This window comes from Sinocyclocheilus grahami, unplaced genomic scaffold (genome assembly GCF_001515645.1).
Source record: "Sinocyclocheilus grahami isolate Dianchi unplaced genomic scaffold, SAMN03320097.WGS_v1.1 scaffold71.1, whole genome shotgun sequence".
Classification (NCBI taxonomy): Eukaryota; Metazoa; Chordata; class Actinopteri; order Cypriniformes; family Cyprinidae; genus Sinocyclocheilus; species Sinocyclocheilus grahami.
Window position 1 is genome coordinate 222,984 of NW_015505250.1, and position 17,706 is coordinate 240,689.

Consider the following 17,706-nt stretch of genomic DNA (forward strand, 5'->3'; position numbering starts at 1 on the left):
TTTTTTGTTGAAAATTTGAATCTTAGTTGTGCTCTATATATACAGTGATGACATAATATTTAGGGCTGTCAAATCGATTAATCGCGATTAATCACATCCAAAATTAAAGTTTGTGTTTACATATCGGTGTATATTTATATGTATACATAAAAATAAAAAAACACACATGTATATATTTAAGAAATATATATGTATATATAAGAAATATGTGTTTGTATAATGCACGGCTAGCTGTGTATTAAAATCGTTTAGTGCACATCTAGCCATGCATTATCCTGCTTATAACTTAAATCTGTTAATGATGTTTGCAGTGCAATATTTGGAAGGGTAAAAATGACGGTTATTTTAGTCCGTTACACCTGTAGACATAGCATTCTGCCTACTTTAAAATTAGACACAGAGATAAAGTAGAGCGCTGAGATCACATTTATTTTAATGAATTATAGCACTTATTTGAATTGATTACCGAGAGAGAGAGATGAAAGTTGTGTGTGTGAATTATCTGCATCTGTGCGTCTCAATGAAGTTGTGAGTTTAGTTACTTCAAAAACAGCGATTTAACTTTTGTTACTGAGAAATATAATGTAGCAATTATTTTATCAATAAAATCCACAGGCCGCAACAGTTTCTGTGCTCCTGAATGCTTTAAAGCAGACACAGTTGGGTGGTAAGAATGCATTTTATTTGAATGAATAATTAGCCTACAATATATAGGCTATAGCCTACCTCAATTCTCCACAGAAATAGTGCTAACATCACATTTAATGTAATACATTGAATTCAATAAAAACTAAACAGAAAAAGTTGATAATTGGAAAGTTTAGGCTACTTTTTGTTTTTGTTATTTTATTAGGCTACTCAAATTAGCCTTATAAGTCCACCGAGGCTAATGGATGTTGAACTTCACATTTCCATTGATCGTGAAATTAGACACTGAAAAGGGTAGGGTTGTTTCATGTTTAGGCTTGGAGGAGGATGGCTGTTTGAGCACAGTCTGTTTTTTTTGTTTTTTTTATTGCTTGTTGTAGTGCTCCGCAAACTATGGTTTGTGTAAATACGTGTGATACCTTCCACCTGAAAGACAAAAATTTCAAGTAGGCCTATGCAATTTAGATTTGGAAAATATCATAACTACAAACAGTTTGAATTCATATGATTAAAAATGGAATATCCATTAAATATCTTGGGTACCTCTTCACAAATATTTTTTAGTGTATTGCCGAGGTAGTTGAACCCCATCGACTCCTTGGGGAACCACACTTCAGTGTTCTCGAGTTTACACAAAGGGATGCACCTGGGATCCAGATAAAACCAGCAACATAGTGTTGGCCCATATCCAGCCCACATCTGGCCCATGTGGAATAGACGCCGGGCCGGATCTGGGCCAACACTATGTTGCTGTCTTGGAAGGCTCCGGCATCAGATGGACACTTTGTTTTTTGTTTTTTTAACTGTCCATGGGACAAAGTGGGTCACCGGTTCACGCGAACATAAATCCTCATAAAAAAAAAGTTCTGTCCGATGCAGTGGGATCCTTGTTTTTTTGTTTCTGGGTTATGCGCCAGGGTCAGGTACTCCAGGCCATTCTTGTCTTGCCAGAGAACAAGACTCTTCATAGGTTTTGGGTTCTTTTATTTTGGGTGCGATTAATCGATTTAACAGCCCTAATTTGTATACTGAATTGCAATTGGTCTTGTCTTCCTTGCATCTATCAGACCATTTTAGCCGCTTTTACGCTTTGATTCTTGTGTTCAGCTTGATGCTAAAATTTTCCACACTTTTATTTTGCTGCCTTGCTAGTATTTTCTTCAGAACATGCACATCTATTATGTATTGGGATGTGGGACAGAGTATATATACATTTTTTTCAGTATAATTGCTTTAAATCTCATATTCCCATGAAGGAAAACAGATATGAATTTTGCGAACTCACAAATGATGAATTGTGTTTGACATAAGAAGGATATATCAGAAGTCTTACCAAACAGTGTTTTGAAACAGTACAAACATTCCTATCCTTCACTGATTCTAACACTGGTAATTTCTTGCCTGTTACATTTGTACATGTTCAGATATACTGTATGTTTTTTTAAGTTGTTATACTGTAAGAAGTTTAGTAACTCTCTTTCTTCTCAGAAAGGAAATATTTTTTGACCAAATTTTCAGCTAAAGAACTGTTCAAACTGATTAACGATCAGGTTGCTGAACAGACTGTTTACTGTAGTTCATAAAGGGTTGATGTTAACATATGCACTATTTTTATATTGAGCTTCATCTATATTGATCTGTATTTTATGGCGATATAATGAACACATGGTAATTATTAATACAAAACCAATAAACCATAGGACTCTTCTGAACTCTCTAATGTTCTACACTCTTAAAAATAAAGGTGCTTCACGATGCCATAGAAGAACCTTTTTGTCTAAATGGTTCCATAAAGAACCTTTAACATATGAAGAACCTTTTTGTTTCACAAAAGGTTCTTTGTGGCGAAATAAGGTTCTTCAGATTACAAAAACGCAAGAAAGAGATGGTTCTTTAAAGAGCCTTTGACTGAATGGTTCTTTGTGGAACCAAAAACGGTTCTTCTATGGCATCACTTGAAGAACCTTTTGAAGCACCTTTATTTTTAAGAGTGTAGTACAAGAAGATTATTACTTAGAAAATGATTTCAATAACTTAGATCTAAAGCACAATTAATGTTTCTTTTGCGAGTACTTTAATAGATGTTCTTTTTGTATTTTATAAATCAATAAACATTTCTTTTGTGCGAAAATGTGTGGATTTGTTTAATTGCAGAATTCAATAACATTACACAAAAAAAAAAAAAGAGCGATCATGTTTTATAAATTTAATTTTCCGAATTATTCTTCTATGGTAATCAACTGAACACCCCAGATAATCAAGTGTCATTTGAGTGCAATAACTATCAGTACAGATTGCCATGTGTATTGAGAATGTATGTTATTCCTGTGATTAAAGCAGAAAGAAAAGTACGACCACATTGTTTATATTAAAACTTTACTTCCTTTTACTACACAGCTATATACCTATTTAACTCACTACTTTTGTTTACAAAAATAAGCAAATGTTATACAGGGTTTCCAAACAACACGGCTACATATGCTTTTCATTTTATGGTCAAACAGTACATCAATATAAAACATGCAAATCTGGAGGCAGCGCTTTAAAATAAAAAAAGTGCCCAGACCTGTATAAATAGCAAACCAACTGGTAAGATGGCAGGTCAAATATACGCTGTATATTCATATATTTATATATGTAACGTGTAAAAGAACACGGATATGCATTCACAGCACACCCAGAGATACACACTGTTTGCTAGGGTGAAGATACACACAAAAAACAATGACCACTTCAAATCACAAAATAAAAAAATCTACAAAATACTTAGTGAATTTAAATGTGGTTTTCAGACATTCAGACACTGTCTTATGAACATTTCAGTTATGTACTTGCAAAATGAATCCATTTTCGGCGCAAGTCGTAGCATGAGACCCAAAATTTCAACTTTTAACAGCTGATGATCAAATTCATAAGATGACCGGCCAAAAACTGACTGCTGGAAACATTTTAGAAACTCCTGCCACATGCAAAGCTCGCATCTAGATGCTGATCTCTGTTAATCATACCATCATGTCCCGTTAATTAAGGTTCCTCCCTCAGATTACATTCGACTCACACTAGGGAGTGAGCAGCACCGGTGTCCAGGAGAGCATTATGGGATGCATTCATGATCAGAGGAGGTTTAATCAAGCTTTGATCACACAGTGGAGTTCACTACAAGAAGAAACAACAGTTTCATTGCATTTATGAAGGAATGAGAAACATTTGTAGTGGTGTTTTCTAGCCGTTTATGTGGTGTGTTGCACTACTGTCTATATTCAGCCATTAAAGTCAACCAAAAAAAAACAAAAACAAGACTACGGTCAGACCCAGCTGTCGTCCACATTCTCTGGCCGGTCCAGCAGGGTTCAGTCTTAGCGTTCAGGTCAACTCTGGCCTCGAATGAATAATGAAAGTTTGGTGTGACGCTGACCCTTCAGTTCTGTGTAGATCTGTTGTGCTCTTGAAGTCGAAGCAACCGTATGCCCAGAGAATAAAAGCCATATCACGACAGCAAAGCCTCCATCCATATTTGTGCATCTCTCACTTTTTTTGGATTTGCCAAAATGTGCGAAAAGTTACAACAAAGGTCTTTTGTTGATGTGATAGGAAGAACCCCAAATCACCATGTAGCAGCACCAGAATCCCAATATAAGGTTAACTAAAGAATGAGAGAAAGACAAAGAGAAAGTTAGTTTCACCACATTTTAACCCAAGAGGAAAGAAAAATCCTTCGTTCATTAAAAAAAAAAGCACCACAGCGTGCCATCATGCTCAAGAGAAGCAGATTAACACACCTGCAAACACACAACAGGTCTCAAACTTTTATTGCAAAAGGGAACAAAAAATAAAAATACTGTTTTGATACACATTCTCTCATTTTGTTTTTCCTTTTACAGTACAGCTGAAATGTCTTCTTGATAAACAGTTTGTAAACACGGTAATCAAACGGACTCATTTGTTCAGAAGGCTGTTGGTGGAGTCTTCTCGCCTCATCTTTGGATTCGGTTTGTCGTCATGACCATTCTGAACATGTGGGTCACAGTTACAGTTATCTACTACAAACCTCATGCAGTGAAGCAGGATTAAGAGGATGCCACATTCTTCATACAGTGTATCTCAATGTATTCTGTCTGCTGGTGGAGTTTTTTTTAGTTTTTTTAAGAAGAAGAACTAAACTAGATTCAGGTCAGGTGCTGTTCGGATATAGCACTTTCTGTATTACTATTTAAAAGATTTAAGATTTACTGACGTTGGATAATTGTGTACAACCAAAAATCTTATCATAATGCTCTGGATTTCCCATTTGATTTATTTACAGTGCTTGCAAGGCACTTTTTTGTTGAAAATTTTAATCTTAGTTGTGCTCTATATATACAGTGATGACATAATATTTAGGGCTGTCAAATCGATTAATCGCGATTAATCACATCCAAAATTAAAGTTTGTGTTTACATATCGGTGTATATTTATATGTATACATAAAAATAAAAAAACACACATGTATATATTTAAGAAATATATATGTATATATAAGAAATATGTGTTTGTATAATGCACGGCTAGCTGTGTATTAAAATCGTTTAGTGCACATCTAGCCATGCATTATCCTGCTTATAACTTAAATCTGTTAATGATGTTTGCAGTGCAATATTTGGAAGGGTAAAAATGACGGTTATTTTAGTCCGTTACACCTGTAGACATAGCATTCTGCCTACTTTAAAATTAGACACAGAGATAAAGTAGAGCGCTAAGATCACATTTATTTTAATGAATTATAGCACTTATTTGAATTGATTACCGAGAGAGAGAGATGAAAGTTGTGTGTGTGAATTATCTGCATCTGTGCGTCTCAATGAAGTTGTGAGTTTAGTTACTTCAAAAACAGCGATTTAACTTTTGTTACTGAGAAATATAATGTAGCAATTATTTTATCAATAAAATCCACAGGCCGCAACAGTTTCTGTGCTCCTGAATGCTTTAAAGCAGACACAGTTGGGTGGTAAGAATGCATTTTATTTGAATGAATAATTAGCCTACAATATATAGGCTATAGCCTACCTCAATTCTCCACAGAAATAGTGCTAACATCACATTTAATGTAATACATTGAATTCAATAAAAACTAAACAGAAAAAGTTGATAATTGGAAAGTTTAGGCTACTTTTTGTTTTTGTTATTTTATTAGGCTACTCAAATTAGCCTTATAAGTCCACCGAGGCTAATGGATGTTGAACTTCACATTTCCATTGATCGTGAAATTAGACACTGAAAAGGGTAGGGTTGTTTCATGTTTAGGCTTGGAGGAGGATGGCTGTTTGAGCACAGTCTGTTTTTTTTGTTTTTTTTATTGCTTGTTGTAGTGCTCCGCAAACTATGGTTTGTGTAAATACGTGTGATACCTTCCACCTGAAAGACAAAAATTTCAAGTAGGCCTATGCAATTTAGATTTGGAAAATATCATAACTACAAACAGTTTGAATTCATATGATTAAAAATGGAATATCCATTAAATATCTTGGGTACCTCTTCACAAATATTTTTTAGTGTATTGCCGAGGTAGTTGAACCCCATCGACTCCTTGGGGAACCACACTTCAGTGTTCTCGAGTTTACACAAAGGGATGCACCTGGGATCCAGATAAAACCAGCAACATAGTGTTGGCCCATATCCAGCCCACATCTGGCCCATGTGGAATAGACGCCGGGCCGGATCTGGGCCAACACTATGTTGCTGTCTTGGAAGGCTCCGGCATCAGATGGACACTTTGTTTTTTGTTTTTTTAACTGTCCATGGGACAAAGTGGGTCACTGGTTCACGCGAACATAAATCCTCATAAAAAAAAAATTCTGTCCGATGCAGTGGGATCCTTGTTTTTTTGTTTCTGGGTTATGCGCCAGGGTCAGGTACTCCAGGCCATTCTCGTCTTGCCAGAGAACAAGACTCTTCATAGGTTTTGGGTTCTTTTATTTTGGGTGCGATTAATCGATTTAACAGCCCTAATTTGTATACTGAATTGCAATTGGTCTTGTCTTCCTTGCATCTATCAGACCATTTTAGCCGCTTTTACGCTTTGATTCTTGTGTTCAGCTTGATGCTAAAATTTTCCACACTTTTATTTTGCTGCCTTGCTAGTATTTTCTTCAGAACATGCACATCTATTATGTATTGGGATGTGGGACAGAGTATATATACATTTTTTTCAGTATAATTGCTTTAAATCTCATATTCCCATGAAGGAAAACAGATATGAATTTTGCGAACTCACAAATGATGAATTGTGTTTGACATAAGAAGGATATATCAGAAGTCTTACCAAACAGTGTTTTGAAACAGTACAAACATTCCTATCCTTCACTGATTCTAACACTGGTAATTTCTTGCCTGTTACATTTGTACATGTTCAGATATACTGTATGTTTTTTTAAGTTGTTATACTGTAAGAAGCTTAGTAACTCTTTCTTCTCAGAAAGGAAATATTTTTTGACCAAATTTTCAGCTAAAGAACTGTTCAAACTGATTAACGATCAGGTTGCTGAACAGACTGTTTACTGTAGTTCATAAAGGGTTGATGTTAACATATGCACTATTTTTATATTGAGCTTCATGTATATTGTTCTGTATTATATGCTGATATATTGAATGCATGGTTATTAATGCAATATTAACGCAAAAACAATAAACCATACGACTCTTCTGAACTCCAGCTGTTCTAGTACAAGAAAGGTGTTACTTAGAAAATGAAATTAAGATTTGAAATGAACTATTAGGTCTAAAGCACATCTAATGTCTCTTCTGTATGTTAATAGATCTGTTAATTTGTCTTTTATAAATCAATATGTGTGACAATGTCTAGATTATTTTTATATATATTACAGAATTCAATAGTATAAAGAACTATCATGTTTTATAAATACATTTTTCTGAATCGTTCTTATGTGGTAATCAACTGGACACCCCAGATAATAAAAGCAAGATGTATTTTAACCCAAAATATTCTTTGACATTTTTTGAACGCAATAACGATCAATACACGTCATACGTGTATTAAGAATGTATATTATTTCTGTGATGGAAGTAGACAAAGGAATGACCACATTGTTTATATTAAAACTTTACTTTTACTACATTCACAGCTATATACCTATTTAACTGACTACTTGTTTACAAAAATAAGCAAATGTTATACACAGTTTCCAAACAACACAGCTACATATGCTTTTCATTTTATTGTCAAACAGTACATCAATATAAAACATGCAAATCTGGAGGCAGCGTTTTAAAATGAAAAAAGTGCCCAGACCTGTATAAATAGCAAACCAACTGGTAAGATGGCAGGTCAAATATACGCTGTATATTCATATATTTATATATATAATGTGTAAAAGAACACGGATATGCATTCACAGCACACCCAGAGATACACACTGTTTGCTAGGCTGAAGATACAAACAAAAAACTTAAGACCACTTCAAATCCCAAAATTTAAAAAAAAATAAAAAATCTACAAAATACTTTAAATGTGGTTTTCAGACATTCTACAGTCTTATGAACATTTCAGTTATGTGCTTGGAAGATGAATCCGTTTTTGGCTCAAATCGTAGCACGAGACTCAAAATTTCAACTTTTAACAGCTGACGATCAAATTCCTAAGACGACTGGCCAAAAACTGACTGCAGATCACAATTTCAAATCTAGAAACATTTTAGAAACTCCTGCCCACCTGCACAGCTCACATCTAGATGTTGATCTGTGTTAATCATACCATCATTACATTCGATTCATACTAGGGAGTGAGCAGCACAGGTGCCCAGGAGAGCATTATGGGATGCATTCATGACCAGAGAAGGTTTTAATCAAGCCGTGTCCAGTCGAGGGGGACTAGGGCAAGAGGGTCAAAGGTCAAATAAGAAACACAAGCAGGCCAAATGCCAATTCTCTGAACAAACCTCCTCTCCTTCAATAGTAAATGAGAAATGATTGGAGAAGCTGTTCAGCTTTGCATTGAGGAGTGCCTGTTGTGGGTTTGGAGGGCAGAGAGGGTGTTCATGAGAATTGGTATAGAAACTTCTGCTGGGTCATGGTAAGTTCTCCATATCCCATCTTGGCCAAATCTTTCACACAACTAGTTAACACACTCAAACATGCTTAAATTTGCTGCAACGGCAAACAAATCCAACTGCACACAACAAAAAAGTCACTCCATGACTCTGTTCCAAAACCAAGTGAGCAGTCTAGTTTAGTGTTAGCACAGAGAGCATAAAAATATTTACACATACAAAATACACATGCAAATACTGGATAAAAAAAGCATTTTCAATTTGATTTAACGGGTTTTATTGATACATTTTGATAAATTGAAATTGATCATTAATACTTCTAGCATTTTATTTAAAAATGTTTATAGATTATTTTAGACATATACTACTGTTCAAAGTTCTAGGGTCAGCAAGATTTTTTTTAAGGAGATTAATACTTTTATTTTACAAGAAAGCATTACATTGACAAAAGTGACCATCAAGACATTTATTTATGTCTGAAGAATCATGTGACATTGAAGACTGGAGTAACGGCTGTTGAAAATTCATCGTTGCCATCAGAGGAATACATTACACTTTAAAATATATTCAAACAAAAACAAAGTTATTTTAAATTGTATCTATATTTCACAATATTACGTTTTTTACTGTATTTCTGACTAAATAAACGCAGCTTCGTTGAGCATAAGAGACTTCTTTCAAATAGATTTAAACAAAAATCTTACTGACCCCAAACTGATAAATGTCTGATATTAAAATTCTATTTTGTTTCAATAAATATGCTACAAGTGAATTTAGACATCACAACATAATAATGTACTGTATAAAAATGGATAACATTTAGCATTTGATAACATTTATGTTATCACATTACTAACTGTAAGTATTACCTTAGTGTGTATTATACATCAGCAAATAATCTAAATGCTGCCAAAGTGGGTGGATTAGGAGGTTTTGGAACAGAGCCCCTATGTAAGCAGTTACCCTGTTTCAACCCTACACATGCTCCTCAGAAATTAAACGTATGTTCATAATCTACGTCATCCACGTCATCCAGAGCCCAGTGCCAGTCCTGAAGCTCCGAATCCAGAGGCCTGCAGGTGGAGGAGAAAGCATTCAGCCAAGCCTTCACCAACCTCGTCTCAGTAAGGTCTGGAGGTAGTTCGCTAAGGTGAAGCTACACCTTGGCACCTAAGAGGTAATAACTATAACAGAGCTAAACCTTAAAAATAAGATCGGCCACTGCTTAATGTCTGCTGAAGCTTTAAAGGCCGCACATCTGTATGCATCTTGACTTTGGTGCTAAATGTGCAATCAATTTGAAGATACAGAGCTCTTTGTGAGAAGTTTTAAATCTTTTGACGCATACTTTTAGTATTTAGCCTTTAAATTCAGTGTTATTAGTCACAATTAAAAACCTGATTTGATACAAAAGAGAAAAAGTGCTTTGTTAATGTCCAAGCTGTCATCTTGCATCCCAAGTTACAAGAAATAGCCCAGCGTAACACTGTTCAAGTTTTCTATCCGGTAAGCCACCATTAGCGAAGATCGCAAATGTTATTCTGTTAGTCAAGCACCTCGATTTAAACCTTGAAAGCTCCTGAATGATGTTTCTGAAGCATCCTAAAATAAACATCAATACATCCTCCATCCAACTTCCAGGTCGGCAGTCTTCTCCTCTCACCCAGTGTTGAACTGGTCTGGAGTACAGTGTCTGAGACTTTCCTCTCTCTTGTCCATGTGCTCCTTGTGGCATTTGATCTGACATCTCTGGCATTCCAGAGCCAGAGGAGGTTTGAACATGTTCCACAGGGGTTTGGTACAGGCCTCGCAGTTGGCAGGAAAGTGGTAGAATAAAGGAATAAACTCATGTCCCTTGTGGTAGATGAAGCCAGATTTCTCCGCACATGCTGTTGGTTCCGTTATGTTGTGCACAGACCTGTGTATCATATAGAGTACCACTCTAGTGTGTAACCGATGCCAAACACGTGCCTAGCGACTTTACAAAACAAGATGGTAAAGAGACAGTTCACACAAAAATGAAAAACAGGAGTAAATTGTCATCATTCACTCACTCTAATGTTGTTCCAAACTTGTATGACTTTAAATTCTACACAACATAAAAGACATTTTACGACGCCTAAAATGCATTTTTCCATCAAATGAAGGAAGATAGTGACAAGAATTGGCAAATTATTTTCTGAAGTGAGTCTTCCTACTTTATAAAAATAACAAAAAAACAAGTGTCACTTGTTTCTTTGTGAAAATGTGTCATTTTTGTTTGAGAAATTTTCTGAGTGAAAATAGTTTCAAATTAAATCCTACACAATTTTTTTTTTCAGTGCACCAAAATTTTTATCTTGACAGCAAAATGCTGTCAACACAATACATAATTACACAATACAAATTACACTGTGGTGAAAAAATCATGGCTTTCAGGGAAAAAAAAAACATGATAACTAAACTAAACTAAAACTGACTCATGTGTATACATTAGGGATGTGCATCTCCATGACAGAGGCCGATGCGATATGCTATGCATCTTGATGCATAGCCAACGATACGATACATTAAAGATACATATGAGAAGTTCCCTGATACTCCACCTGTGGTATACCAATATACCTGGAATATTCTGGGGATCTCTTTGGCGTCAGCACGATAGACGTCCGTCTGGGTTACCGAACGCACATGAAAAAGTTTACTGTCAAGAGAATGCCAGAGAAATCAAGATAATGATAAGACGACAGAGATGATTTAAGTCATTAAGATAAATGACAACTTTTTTTTCAATGGGACAAAATGAATGAGCTTGGCGTTTGTTTATCTAAATGGATTTAAAGAATAAAAAGACTCACTCTATGTCCAACACCATGTAAGGATTGGAATGCTCTTTGTCCTGCTCACTGTTGTAGAAGAGAATCTTCTTGCTGCTCACCACAACATACTAGAGAAGAGAAAAGAAACAAAAGACTCACTGAATCACTGGATGGGATTCCTGATGCAAGAGTATTCTTCTAAGGTCAGTTTTGGTAGCTGAGCTGAACCAGACAGTTATAGAAGTGCAGAGGACAGATTCAATGACCGCAGAGTAGAAATGTTTCAGCAGCTCCTGTGGCAGGTTGAGCTTCCTCAGCTGGCGAAGGAAGTACAGCCTCTGCTGGGCCTTTTTGACAATGGAGTCTATGTGGAACTCCCACTTCAGGGAGAGAGTCTGCCCAGGAATCTGAATGACTCCACTGTTGCTACAGTGCTGTTCATGATGGTAAGTGAGGGGAGTGCAGGGGGATTTCTCCTGAAGTTCACAATTAGCTCCACTGTTTTGAGCGTTTTCAGCTCCAGGTTGTTAAGATTGCACCAAGCAGCCAGCTCTTTAATCTCCTGTCTGTAAGCAGACTCGTCACCGTCCTGTATGAGGCCGATAAGTGTGGTGTCATCTGCAAACTTCAGCAGCTTGACAGAGGGGTCCTTTGCAGAGCAGTCATTGGTGTACAGGGAGAAGGGCAGTGGGGAGAGCACACATCCCTGAGGGGCGCCAGTGCTGATCGTACGGGTGCAGGATGAGAATTTTCCCAGCCTCACTAGCCGCTGCCTATCTGTCAGAAAGCTGGCGATCCACTGGCAGATGGAGGTGGGCACAGAGAGTTGGGTTTCTTGGACTGGAGGATTGGGATGATAGTGTTGAAGGCTTCTTGTCTTCTTTTCTGGAAGACCTGATGAACATCATCTTCACTGATCTAAAGTGCAGGAGGAGGGAGAGGTGGGTTGCTGGATGTGTTAATGGATCCATGGAGAGAGGGTCAGAATGGGTGTGGGGTGTGAGACAGGGTTTTTCAAACCTGCAATAGAACTCATTCAAATCGTCTGCCAGTTGTTGATTCAACACTGTGCTGGGGAGTGGTATCTTGTAATTGGTCATGTCTTTCAGTCCTTTCCACACTGAAGCAGGGTCATTGGCTGAAAACTGGATTCTCAGCTTTTCTGAGTAGTTTCTCTTAGCCACTCTGATCTCCTTTGTCAGTGTGTTTTTGGCCGGTTTATACAAGACTCCGTCCCCATTCCTGTAAGCATCTTCTTTGGCCTGACAGGGCTGTCTGAGTTTTACTGTGAACCACGGTTTATCATTGTTGTAAGTTAAATGAGCCATGGTAGGAATGTACATGCCCTCACAGAAAGTGATGGATGATGTTACAAGTGTCTGTGAGCTCGTCCAGATCATTGGCAGCAGCTTCAAAAACACTCCAATCAGTGCAGTCGAAGGAGACTTTTAAATCCCACTCTGCTTTATTAGTCCATCTTTTTACAGTCCTTATAACCGGTTTAGCTGATTTCAGTTTCTGCCTGTAGGTTGGTATAAGATGAATGAGATTAACCCCTTAGGTATCGAAATTTGGTACTAAACAACAAGACATTTTTCGATACTTGATGGTATCGAGGCAATTCGGTCGGTACCTAAAAAGTTTTGAACTCGATACCCAACCCTGCACAGGAGAGATCTGCTTTATAAAAGACCCCAATAATGATTATAACAGTCCTTAGGTGAAACAGAAATGTCAAATAACAAAACTAAATTGAAATTTTAAAGCTATTTTAAAAACTTTACAATTTTAAAACAAACCCTAAATCTAATCAAATAAATAAGACAAAATAAATCTCTTCATATAAACAAAGGCTACCTGTGCTCTTTCCATTTAAAATTAGAGGCAACCTCTGCATTTGAATCACAATCCAAAGAAAGATGCTGAATACATGCAGCATGAGCAGTTTTTTAAATCTAAATTAGATTGCATAATTTGACATTTTTAAACAAAAACAGAATGCTCTGACTTTAGTTTTGTGAAACTATACTACATAAAACATCTGCACGAAACAAAGAGCAGAAGGCTCTGAATGAGACGCAGATTCACTCTCTGACAGCAGGTGGCGCTTATGGAACAGCAGCAAAAGCGTTTCCTTGGTTACCACTGCAAACAAAGCAGAGCAGCGCTTATGAATGCTGCTTTAATATGAATTATACAGAGACGAGATGAAAAGAAAATATCATCCACTTTTATAAACAGTCAGTTCCCCTCAGAGATACATTTAAATAAACTCTCACCCCCCCAATTTTTTTTCACAGCATCCTTAGCTAACTGCTTGCTTTAATAAATGCAATACTCCTGTCTAAAAACATACCTTCCTTTCCCACCCAAATCGTTTGGTGTTGTTCCTCACTGGTAAAGATAGCCAACCCTCCAGTCTTGTCTCTGTACAACACGCAGAGAAAGAGATGTATAATAAAACAGCCATTTTATAAAACTACACCAGAGAAAAGCCTTTCAACAGAAAACATGAGGTCCAGGCAAGTCTTAAAAGGTCAAAAGGTCTGAACACCATGCAGGTCACCTGTAGGGTCAGGCTCTGCAGTGAGGTGAAGGGTGAAAGATCAAAAGTTGAACTGAGAACAAGACCAAAACTAAGCAGAAAGAAAGGAGAGTGACATGGAACGATGTGGAAAAAAACACGAGGAAAGTTAATTAAAAATGAAAAGTTATAAAAGAGGAGAGAGAAAAACAGAATGAAAAGAAATTTGGAAAAGAACTTAACAGTACCTGGTAGTGATTCATCAGTGTCCATTTCTGGGCCGCTGCTCATACTGGCAGAGTCGAGCGACTGGACGTTAAAAGAGTTCAGCAGGCTGCGCAGCTGCTCGATATCGCTGTCTTTACTGTCCAGAGCCATCTGCAGCTCAATACGCACCTGAGACTCATCTGCCAGTTGCTGCAGGAAATAAACGAGCGTAAGAAACAAGCAATCTGACTCTATGTCAAGAAGTGTGGCATTCTTCAGACACTGATTAGCAGTCATACCGCTTGCATGTCGTTGATTTCTCTCTGGTATTTGATGATAGAACTGTTGAGCTTCTCCCTCTCGGAACGCAGCTCCAGCTGCAACTTCCTGTTTTCTTTCTCCTTCCTCCTCACGTCTGTATCATTTCCACGGCGACTTCCACCACCTCTGACCTCCTTTCTATTCATGATCTCTGCCAGCTTGTTCACCGCCTAAAGTAAAAAGCCGGTAAAATTGGAAAAAAAGTAGTAATTGAGGCAGTATTTTTTTTTATAAATAAATAAAAATCAAACAAACTTAATTTGATTCATATTTTTCTACAAGGACAATGTTATGATGTACCTGTGTTTTGAGAGTTCTCTCTGACTGAAGCTGTTTCTCAAGGGCTAGTTTCACTTGAATGATGGACTGCTCTTCATTCTTGAGATTCTGCAGGTCTGAAAATCAAAAATGCTCTCAGTCATCACAGAGACACGAAAAGCCAAACTCAGCCACTGTCAAAACCTATGTGAAAAAAATCTAAAATATTAATTTAAAAAAATGATGTAAATATTTAAAAATATTTTATTTTAAAATTACATTTTAAATCACACACATTTTATATATATATATATATATATATATATATATATATAGAGAGGGTTCAACTGTTTAGAAAATGAAATATAATAATTGAAATTAATACTAATTAAATGAAATTGATATGTTAATTTTACACAAGACAATATCATAATCCATTATTGTGAATTCTTTTGCAAACAATAATTTGATATTGTGACAGCTTTATATGTGTGTGTTTCTGTATAGACAAAAGTCCACCAAAATTAATCAGCAAGAACAAAATTAGTTGGTCATCAACTTACAGTCTTGTGTTTCCTTTAGCTTGTTGTTCAGTTCTTCTTTCTCATTGGCCAAGTTTGCCACATCATTCGTCAATGTGCGATTAGCTTCCTCTAACTGTAGTAGGATGGGAAAATTAAACCCAAAACCATCCAATATCCTCAAGACTGCTGCAAATCTAAATGTGTTTCTTTAACACCGGCTAATAGCTGAAGTGTGGTGTAACTCACTGAGGTGATGGTGGAGTCTTTTTCAGCAAGCTCCTGTCTGTGTCTGGCCATCATCTCTTTGATCTCCAGCTCCTTCATGATCTTCTCCTTCTCCAGGTCGGAATACTGCTCCTCCGCAATGGAGCGCGCCAGCTGCTCTGAGTCAGCTTTCGTTAGTGTGATCTCTAACTGGGCCGCAAGAGAATCCCTGAGAATGAGACAAGAGAAAAAGGTACATAGAATTTAAACCAACATATATACTTTCAATTTACAATGTGATTAAAATAAAAAGTTTTTGTCTGGTATTTTGACCACAAAACTAAATTATATATGACATGTTGTAGTGAACATTTTGCTTAAATACAGTAATTTAAATTAAAAAAATTAAAACTGAACACATTTTGCACACTAGGCTGTGGATTTTCTGCTTGTTATTGGATATAAATCTCACCTTTCCTCCTGTAGCTCCTGTAGACTCTGCTGCATGTCTTTATAGAGTTTATTTTTCTCCTCACACTCTTCCTTTAGCTCCCGCACCTGTGTCTTATACAGCGTCTATACACAAACGCACAGGCACACACACACACACACACACACACACACACACACACACACACAGAGTCTTGTTAGACCTTTGAGTGCTCAGTTTGTTTCTGGAAGGAAAGAGAATTTAGACTTCTTACAGAGAAATACTGCTCTGCCTCCAACTGATCCTGCAGTTCCTTCATCTGTCCATCAGAATCCTGACGCTCCCTACGATCACATACATAGAAAATGATCTAATATATGAACAACTTTAATATTTTAGCAAAAACAGAAGAGGTTCTTCAACCACAGACTTATTAAATTTTGTGTTTGTGTGTAAGGTAATGAATATTCAATAGGTACGTTTACATGGACACTTTCTGCTTTTTGAATTCATTCTGATTGACGAATCCGTACATAGTGTTTACATGGAACACTAAATAAAGTGATCGGGTTGATATGCGTGTTTATATGTCACAAGCTTCTGATCGGATTTACTCTTTTGACATGCGCACACTGCATGAATATACAAAGTTACCCCCTGTTGTCGCATACTGTTTTAAAAAGCACACGTGATATTTATCTACTTCGGGTCCTAATTAGGCGATGAGCAGCACATGAACTGTTGTGCTGTGCTGCGTACTTTATAAAGCAGTAAAAGTGCCCCTTCCTGCACCCAAAACCAGTCGTCTGTTGATGTGAGTCTTAAACAAGGACTGGTGGGACGTTGTGCTGCTCCACTTCACAGAAGCTGAGTGAAACGGGAGTTTTATAAATGACGGGACACTCATTTATGACACTTTATTCACCAGGAAGAACAGCTTGTTCCGCGCGTCATACGTCATTACACTATTTTTACATCACTGCACATGCGTAGTACTTTCCAGATTCGGATTTCAATCCAATCAAGTGTTTACATGTCCTCTCGCTCGGATTACAAAAGGAATAAACCACCCCTTACAATCCGATCTAAATTTTAGTCGGATCTGGACAATTCAATCTGATTGTGCTTCTAGTCCACTTACGATCGGATTAGTAGGGTCCATGTAAACGCAGCTAATAAGTTATGCATGCATTGCATACTTGCGCAGTTCCATATTTTGCTTTTCCAGGCTGCGTTTGATTTCCAACAGGTGGTTTATCTCCTGTTTGAGTTGTTTCTCTGATGTTCGCAGGGTGCTGAGCTGCTGGTTCTGAACCTTTAGGTCATTCTGAGTCAAAGCGCGTTTCTGAATCTCTTGCTCGATCTTCAGACTCAGATTCTTCACCTAGAGAGAGAGAGAGAAAGAACAGGCACATTTTTGGAACAACCTTTATTGTGATGGAAAAAAGTTTTTGTTATATATGAAAAACATAATGCTTCAAGTGACATGACCTGCACTGCATCTAAAAAATACACAAGTAAAAACAACTTTCCACTGCAATATAAAGGAACATGTATATTTAAATAAAAATATCCCAAAATAAAGAAATACACTAACATTTAAATGTTTGAGATCAGAAAGGTTTTTAATGGTTTTGAAAGAAGTCACTTTATGTTCAAGGCTGCATTCATTTGATTAAAATTAATTATTACAATTTAAAGTAAATGTTTTCTTTTGAAAACATATTCTGATTAATATTTTTGTTACCCT

At 36.8% G+C, this 17,706-nt stretch overlaps 1 protein-coding gene across 1 annotated transcript in view; it reads right to left on the minus strand.

Moving 5' to 3' along the window:
- Positions 1-9,481: 9,481 nt before the first annotated feature.
- The window catches only part of LOC107585483 (rho-associated protein kinase 2), a 56,704-nt gene continuing 48,479 nt past the window's right edge, over positions 9,482-17,706 (minus strand). The window contains exons 18-29 of the mRNA XM_016272514.1: positions 17,156-17,340; positions 16,231-16,300; positions 15,999-16,102; positions 15,569-15,755; positions 15,362-15,455; positions 14,841-14,935; positions 14,519-14,710; positions 14,261-14,429; positions 13,845-13,915; positions 11,528-11,616; positions 11,248-11,373; positions 9,482-10,590 (exon numbers count right to left, since the gene is read on the minus strand). Coding sequence (XP_016128000.1) covers positions 10,350-10,590; positions 11,248-11,373; positions 11,528-11,616; positions 13,845-13,915; positions 14,261-14,429; positions 14,519-14,710; positions 14,841-14,935; positions 15,362-15,455; positions 15,569-15,755; positions 15,999-16,102; positions 16,231-16,300; positions 17,156-17,340 — 1,623 coding nt within the window. The 3' untranslated portion in view covers positions 9,482-10,349. The remainder of the gene's footprint in view (positions 10,591-11,247; positions 11,374-11,527; positions 11,617-13,844; positions 13,916-14,260; positions 14,430-14,518; positions 14,711-14,840; positions 14,936-15,361; positions 15,456-15,568; positions 15,756-15,998; positions 16,103-16,230; positions 16,301-17,155; positions 17,341-17,706) is intronic.